Source organism: Lynx rufus, unplaced genomic scaffold, assembly GCF_022079265.1.
Source record: "Lynx rufus isolate CCGP_SWC_20201006 ecotype Redwood Valley unplaced genomic scaffold, mLynRuf1.p SCAF_31, whole genome shotgun sequence".
NCBI lineage: Eukaryota > Metazoa > Chordata > Mammalia > Carnivora > Felidae > Lynx > Lynx rufus.
Window position 1 is genome coordinate 5,724,639 of NW_025814847.1, and position 8,188 is coordinate 5,732,826.

The 8,188-nt window shown below is 57.4% G+C and overlaps 1 protein-coding gene across 1 annotated transcript; it reads left to right on the forward strand.

The window, feature by feature from the left end:
• The first annotated feature begins 5,325 nt into the window (after positions 1-5,325).
• Positions 5,326-7,857, forward strand: S100A2 (S100 calcium binding protein A2). The gene is made up of 3 exons (XM_047093068.1): positions 5,326-5,370; positions 6,653-6,800; positions 7,616-7,857. The coding sequence occupies exons 2-3, from the start codon at positions 6,660-6,662 to the stop codon at positions 7,766-7,768; spliced, it is 294 nt and encodes a 97-aa protein (XP_046949024.1). The 5' UTR covers positions 5,326-5,370; positions 6,653-6,659; the 3' UTR covers positions 7,769-7,857.
• Positions 7,858-8,188: the final 331 nt, after the last annotated feature.

The following is an 8,188-nucleotide window of genomic DNA, read 5'->3' on the forward strand; positions in this document are numbered from 1 at the left end:
GCCATCAGCCCAGAGCCCGACGCGGGGCTCGAACTCACAGACCGCGAGATCGTGACCTGGCTGAAGTCGGACGCTTAACCGACTGTGCCACCCAGGCGCCCCAACACTGTAATTTTTAAAATCACTGCTCGCCTTCCTCAGTCAACTTTCTTCTTTTTGAAACTGCCCTGTTCCCTTTCTGAGATTCGAGAAGCTCCTGGGTTCATCAGAATGCGTCTCTCATGTTGGGTGTTTCTGGGAATAGCGTTAGTCTTTCTGCTTTATGTTGATTCCTGTTGGCACCAGTCTTACCAAGTAACGTCTTCCACTCTTGGAACCTCCATTCTGGCAAACAGTAGAGCTTTGCCAACCCAGGCCTGCTGCTTGCTGGGAGAGCAGCTGGCCCCCAGGCTGCGAGGCTGTGAGGGAGCTGCAGGCAGGGGTGGGGGCAGGGTGAAGAGTCTCAGGCTTCTGAGTCAGACAGACACCAGACCTCAGGAGCTACAGGCCTCTGTACACTGACTCTGAAAAGAGTTGTGGGGAGGGGAGGCCAGTCCCCAAGCCCGAGGTCCAGCAGTACAGGGGACTGTCTGCTTTCTTCACGAGGACACGGACGCTGGTGGACGTGGCTGGAGGTTGGGGGCACAAGAAGTGGTTTGTTCCTGACCAGATCCCCTGAGGAATGAGCCTCGTTAATGGTGTGTTCCTCTCCTGCTGCTTCCTGAACTGACCTTCCCCACCTCGGCACAGAGGGCAGCTGCCCAGCGGGGCTGGGCTCACCAGGGAGGTGAGGAAGGTGCTGACTGAGAAAGCAGGAGCCACAGCTAGACTCTCACCTCTTCCTTGTTGACAGGGGGAAGAGCAGAAGGGCTCCTCCCCGCTAGAAGCCCTTCTGGGTGGTGGGGAGCTAAACTGCCTCTTTCCCCAAGCACTGGCATGGGCAAGGAGACATCTGGTGACACTGGAGAGAGTTGGGTGGGTACAGTGGTAGCAAGTTGACATCAAGGGGGGCAGGTACAGCCTGGTCTGGAAATGTGGTGTTGAAGGAAGGGGGGAGGACGGTGGCAATGAGGGACAGCACTGGCCATTCGCTAGACATCTGCTCTGCATCAGACACTGGGGACACTGGGAATGAACGATACTCATTCTATTTGTCAGCAGCCCAGGCTAGTGGGGGAGACACATAAAGAAACAGTCTCATAAAAGTTGCTGTTGTGGGGAAGGGGGCCAGAAGAACCCCTAAAAACTACGTGCGTGTGCGCTCTAGCATTTGGGGAGGCTGGAGAGCAGATTCGGGTGGTGCACAGAGGAGGTGATCTTTGAGCGACAGGGGACAAACCGAGCTAATGAATGGCTTAGGAAGGGCCCTCAGGCATGGGAGCCTATGGCCTGTGCGTCAGCGAGATTGGTCCCCGGGGAAGGCGTGCCGTGCTTGGTGGCCTTCTCCTCAAAGTTGTAAGACATCATTATGTTTTCACCTGAGGGGTTACATGCTCAGATTTGAGTTTAGGAAGATCAGCCTGGCAGAGCTGAGAAGGGGCTGGAGCAGGGGCAGGGGCAGGGGCAGGGGCAGGGCGGAAGGGGAGTCCAGCTGTGCGTACAGCGGCTCAGGAGCGGTGACGTGACAGCAGCTCAGGCAGTGACAGAGATGAGTGGTATTGAGTAGGCGGGTGGCCTGACCACCATCTGGAGGGCAGTGAGGGGGAAGCGGGAGGCTAGGAGGACAGCCAGCTTTCATCAGGTGGTTGGTGGTGTTATTTGTGGCCAAGAGGGGTCCTAAGGGAGGTGGGAGGTCCAGTGAAGGCTTCTTTTAAGCTTGCTTAAAATAGAGGCCGAGTGCAATTGGAGGCAAGAGAAAAGGGGTGGTTGGAGATGCCAGACCAGAGCAGGTGCAGGATATGGGCCCCTGGGCACTGGTGAAGTTGAGAAGTGAGTCCAAGAGGCTAGGGGTGGGTGTGGGGAGAGGATGGCAGAGAGACCGAGGGTGGTCAGTGTGGAAATTGGAAGGTTAGTGCTCTCGGGGTTCTTAATGATTGGGGCTTATAGAGGGAGTTTACCATTTGACCACCTATGTGCAAGCCGTATCTTGTTAATTGTGTGAACTTGGGCAAACTTCCCTGAGCCTCAGTTTCCTCCGTTGTCAAGTGGGTGAGATTGTACCAGCTTCCGGGATGGTGGTGTAAGTTAAATGGAATAATACGCCGAGATCGCCTTGGCACCTGTGCCCGGTAACCTCAGCCCCGCACCCCTCCAGCACGAGCTCATTGTGTGGTGGGGTCATCAGGCTTTCTGGTGCCGACTATGCGAACAGGGGTAGTTAGACAAATTATTCAATGCAGTTTGTTATGAGAAAATATTTCAAAGCATATTTTGGGGGGTAGAAGGATAATAGATGTTTGTGGTGAAAGGGTGGAGGCTCGGAGGTGTGGTGGCCCTGGCGGGGGTCTCACGGTGGGCCCACGGCCCCAACCCTGCAGCCGTTTTTCTTTCTGCCAAACGGCCCTGGGGAAAGGGGTGTGTGGGCAGAGCTGGTCAGTGCGCAGCCCCTCACCCCAGGTTCTTCATCCAGCTTCCTTCAGAAGTCCGCCTGTGTTGCTCAGCAGGCTGTCCAGGGAACACCTTGCAAGTCAGGCAGGTGTGAGGGTGTGGGTGTGGGAAGGCCCCTTGGAGGTGAGTCAGCACTGCCTCCTCCTGGGTGAGTCAGGAGCAGGGCAGGTAGGGGCTGGGGAACAGGTCAGGTGGGAGGCAGGACGTGGAGCAGGGAGGGACCAGCCCGCAATGACAGGTCTCAACCACCAGGGGGCAGGAGCCAGGCAGGGAAAGCCAGCCACCCTGGGGGCCGGTGGCCTGCGGCTGCAGAGCTGGGAGGAGGGGAAGCCTGGACCCGGCCTCTCAGGCTGGGACGGGCAGAGTCACTGCCAGGGACGTGCCCAAGGCCCGGCGGTGCCCTCTGCCCGGTTGTGACCGGCTTCTCTGCCTTCAGGGCTACGGGGAGGATGTGGACCGGGGTCGGACCCTGGGGCCGTTCTATTCAACCCTCCTGTTCTGCTGACTGGGAGGGAGTTGCTCAGGTCACACTGTGCGTTAGTGCAAATTAATGTCCCGGCTCAGGAATACAGCCACTTGCTGGGCCCCATCCCGGCCTGGCCTCCTGCTTAGGGACAGGTGTCCGGGTGCTGACCCTGGCTGTGAGCTGCTCTCCGCTCTCACATCCCCTCACAGTCCCTCTGTTTCTGTGGCTCTCTGACCTTCTCTCCCAGCTTCCAGGTCCCTGTCCCTGCCGCTGGGGGAGCGTGCTCAGCTGCCTCCCCAGGGGTTTGTGGCTGTTTTCTAGCCCAGTGTCTCTGTGCCACTCCTGGGATCTGGAGAAGTTTTGATTTGGTAGCAGAACCAATGGTGTGATGTTGGGAGGTGAGGACGCCCCTTGGCTCCTAAATACTATCCCAGTGGGGGGCTCCCCAGTGCCCCCATGGCTTTGAGTAACCACAAGCACTGGTTGGGTGTGGGTGAGACCCTTTGTTCCTGCAGGAACGGGTAAGACCCAGTCCCTGCCCAGTGAGCTCACCATGTGGGGGCGAGGGCAAGAGAAGACAAGCCCTCAAGTGATTCAACCGGGGCAGATTGTCTAGTGCGCAAGGACAAAAGGAGCCCGTGTGTGGGGCAGCAGGTAGATGAGGAGTCTGGCTGGGCCTGGGAACCCTCCATGGAGTAGGTGGCATCTAACCAGACTTTGAGAGAGCCTTGGGGTCTTGGCAGGAGGACAGGTGGGGAGCAGGGGTGAGCAGAAGCGATGGGTCTCAGCGCACCGGGGGACGATGGGCAGGCGGTTAGGGTGTGTGCAGAGGAGGCTGGAAAGCAGGGTGGGGGGCAGAGTCCACGCACGTCACTGCCAGGCTTGGCGGAGAAGGCGTGGGCACCACTGCCACGTCTGAGCCCCATGTGAGCGGGTCCGGAGTGAAAACGGACAAAGTGCTTTGAAAGACAGTGGGCCTTACCCTTGGGGTGAGAGACTTTATTTCAGGCTTTATGTGACATAGGGTTTGACAGGGAGGAGCAGTAGCATGAGGGGTCCAAGTGCTTGGACAGGAGGGGACACTGGGTGGCTGTGCAAATATGTGGGTTCCAAGGCCTGGCTTCACTTGCACGGTTCAGGCTGCCCCAAGTCCCATGGTGACCCCTGGAAGAAAGCAGCCTGGTTTTCCTCTGATCCCGTCAGCCCTTGGCCCCAGCTCCTCTGTGCTGTCTACCTCAAAGCTCCCAGGGCCCCCGCGCAGGGTCTCCTCCCAGGCTGGGTAGGGGTTTCCGCCGCTGCCCTGGCCTCCAGGGAGTAGGCTGGTGTCGCTGAGTCACTGCCTGGGCATCTGGGCCTGGAAGGGTGGGTGAGTCACCTAGGACCGGGGAGGGGGGGGGGCGCTGGGGGAGGGGAAGAGGCTTCGGGACATCTGGAGGAGGGAGGGGAGATGGGCCGGCAGGAAGGGCGGTGCCCACACGGGTGGGGGGAGAGGGGGAGCTTGGGAGGGGGCAGCAAGAAGCCAGCTCTTCCCGGAGAGCCCCTCCCCTGGGCTGGGTCCCGAACGCCCCCGCGGCGTGTTTGCCTCTCTCTGGGCAAGGGGAGGAGTCTGCAGGGATGGGGTGTGGGAGGGCGGAGGCCCGCCCGCGGCCCCTCCTCACTCACCCACCCTCGGAGCCGGAGAAGGGCGCCAAGATTTCCCTTCTCCCTTCCAAACCTGCAGGGGCTTCCTTACTGTGCACACGGGCTACTGGTGTCCCTCCCTGCCTTCCTGCCTCCTTCCAGGCGCCTCCCTACCCAAAGGGGGCCTGTCAAGGTGTTTTCAGGCACATGCTTCCCTCATTACCTCACCGAGGAGAATCGTGCCGCCAGCTCTGAAGCTTCCCTGCCCCGCCCCAGTCAGCTCGAACACGCGCGCGTGTGCACACATGCGTGCTCGCACACTCAACACACACACACACACACACACACACACACACACACACACGAGGTCTGGGAAGTCCCTGGGTGCCTGTAGCCTGACTCACACATGAGCTGTGACTCGAAGGCCTGTGTCCTAAGAGCAAGGCTGGCATGAGTCTCTAGGCCCACAAACAGGGGCCATCTCCCCTCACCCTGGGTCCTGGCTGCCCCTTCCCCATGGTGCCTCCCAGCCCCTCTGTGGCCTAGAAGGGGCCTTCTCTTCTGGCTGGCAGGCTGGGTTGGAGCTAGCAGTCTCTGGGAGGGAGGGGGCCAGTAGGTAGTGGGTGGGGGTGGCAGGAGGCCAGGCTTTGGCGGGATCAGGTTAGGGCAGGTTGGGGGCCAGTGGGGCGGGATATAAACCCCACTGTACGCACCTGGCCCTTGGCTTTCCTTCCAGAACCTCTCTGCCATCTGGTCTGGTGAGTGTGTCTGTCCTGCTGAGGGCTGGTTAGGAGGCCCCCTGGGTCTCCACCTTGTTCCTTTGTCTTAATCTTTGTCTCCATAGTTGCTTTTCTCATTCAGGGCCTCTCCCTTTGGGTGACCTTCTGTGAAGTGTCTGATTGAGGGCTCTTTCCAGGTTCCTCTGTGAGGTCTCATTTAGGGGTTACTCTGTGGCCTTCTCTTAGGTCTCACGGTCTGGGCATCTCAGTCTAGAGACCCTTCTTGGGGGCCTTGGCCCAGGAATATGACATGTGTGTGGGTGCTTTAATGAGAGTCCTGAGTTTGTTTGGTTTTGTTTTTTGTTTTTGCAAAGTCCAGGATTCTAGCAAGACTAAGGGACAAGGGCCAGGGATGTCAAGTGTGTGGGCTGCCTGGGTCCCTGTCCTGTGTAGTTCCATAGCTCTGCCTTCCGCCCCTTCCCATTTCCTCTGCCTTGAGAGCTAGCAGGATGGGCCCAGGGCTGTCCTTGCCCCTGACACCAGCTACTGTGGCCTCACCCCAGGACACCCTCTAAGCCTCCCGGGGCTGCTCAGAGCATTCTCAGAGGCAGAGCCTTGGAAAAGATGACCTCTCAGTTCTGTCCTTGTGATCCTGGTGCACAGGACACGCAATTTCTTTAATTCCAATCCCAATAGGACGCTCCCTGGTTCCACATCCAATAGAGACAGCACCCCCTGGCTCAGAGGTCTCCAGTGTGATGGGAAATACATCCCTCTGAGAGTCCCGTGTCCAGTGGAGGAAACATACTTGCCCGAGGGCGTTTCCAGTCTCACCACCCCCCAGCCTTAGGAGTCCGTTGTCTTGAGGGGTGGGGGTGGGGGGCGGAAGTGTTTCCTCAAGGAAGCTCATACCCTGGGTTGCAGCCATGGCTACTTCCAGAGCCCAGTGAGCCCCCACTCACTGGCTCATGGAGAGGCCACCTCCCCAGTGCTGGCCTGTGGAAGGGGCTCCATAGAGAGGACCCAAGTGGGACTCCAGCCACCTTGCCATTTCCCTTCCCACAGACAGAGTGGGGAGCTCTGCCCTCAGGGGTGTGCCACAGGTGTGACCAGAGTAGACATGAGGCCCCTCCCTTGGTGACTTCCAAACACAGGGGAAGGTTTAGCATCTGTCCATAGTGGGCCCTGCCTAGGAAGGCCCTGTCTCCGGGGCGATGTGGAGAGGGGTTTGGAGATGAGATGGAGTTTAGGACACAAGGGCAGGTGGGTCCCCCTGGCTGGGCTGAAGTTGTCTCCATCACCTGCAATCCTATGGCCCCAGATCCAAGATGTCCAGTCCCCTGGAGCAGGCACTGGCTGTGATGGTCACCACCTTCCACAAGTACTCAGGCCAAGAGGGTGACAAGTTCAAGCTGAGTAAGGCGGAGATGAAGGCACTTCTGCACCAGGAGCTGCCCAGCTTTGTTGGGGTGAGTGGGGCCAGCTGGTGGGAGGGTCCTGCTGACCAAACATGGGGTACAGCCTCACCAAGGGGGGGTGAGGCCCAAGTGTGAGTGTCCTATCACTGCTGTCCCTGCAGCTTGCCACAGGATGGGTGTGTGGGCTGTCAGGGCCCTCGGCATCCATCTGTCCAACCCCCTCCCTGAATTGAACAAACCAGAGCCCAGAGAGGGGGAAATGACTGGCCCAAGAGCCCACAGTTCTGTCAATCTTAGTTTCCATATTATGTGCCAAACTAAGAAGGTGTATAGGGACAGAAAAGCCCAGCTAACACATGTACCCTGAGACATTTTGCAGAAAAATGCAGTCAACTTTCAGTTGGCCCCTCACCTGTCCCATAGTGACTCCTGGATAATTATGAAGTCAGGTCTAAGGCTTTGAACTTGTGAGGCATGGCCTTTTTTTCCTTTCAAATTTGTTTTTGGTTAAAATTTTCTAATTTTGTTTCACTTTGGCAGGTATTAAAAAGTTTTCCTTTTCTGAATTCAGAAATTTTTAGTTTCTTCATGAGCAAAATGGGGGTAGTGATAATGCCTACCTCGCTGGGCCCAGGGAATCCTGGCATGTTCCTCACTCCCAGCGGTGAGCACTGGAGACCTTCCCCGATGAACATCCAGCTACCTGTCCTCATTCACAGGGCCCCTTCGTAGCTTCCAGGGGCTCCCTGCCCACCACTTGCCTGCTGCCCAGTGCAGACAGAGGGCTGGGCTCTGACCAGTAAGTGTGTGTTTGACGCAGGGGTGTGTGGAAAGCAACCTGCTGAGTCATCCCCTCTTGCTTTCAGGAGAAGGTGGATGAGGAGGGCTTGAAGAAGCTGATGGGAGACCTGGATGAGAACAGTGACCAGCAGGTGGACTTCCAGGAGTATGCTGTTTTTCTGGCCCTGGTCACTATCATGTGCAATGACTTCTTCCAGGACTCCCCAGACCGGCCCTGAAGCAAAGCTCTCACTCTACCAGGGGCCTGATGGACCCATGAGGACTCTCCTTACCCTTTTGTACTCAATAAACTTTTCTGTTGATCATCTTTTACTTGCTCATTGATGCCCTATACCCTGGCTGGCTCAGTTGGGGTGCTGGAAAATGAGGTCTTCCTTAGATCCCACCCCCTCTGGGCCCTGACTTTTCTGGAAATCTCACCAAGGCCAGAGCTGTGCCTTAGGTCCCAGACTTTGGGATTCCAAATACTGGTAAAAATTTGAAATAGTTTGCTGAAGTTTCCACCCCCCCCCATGACGATATTAAAAGGGGCAAAACCATCTACCATTGCTGTCATTTCATGAAAAGAAAGTCCCAACAAAGAAGGATACAACTTCAGAACAAAGGACAGACCTTGACATTCAATACTATGAGCAATC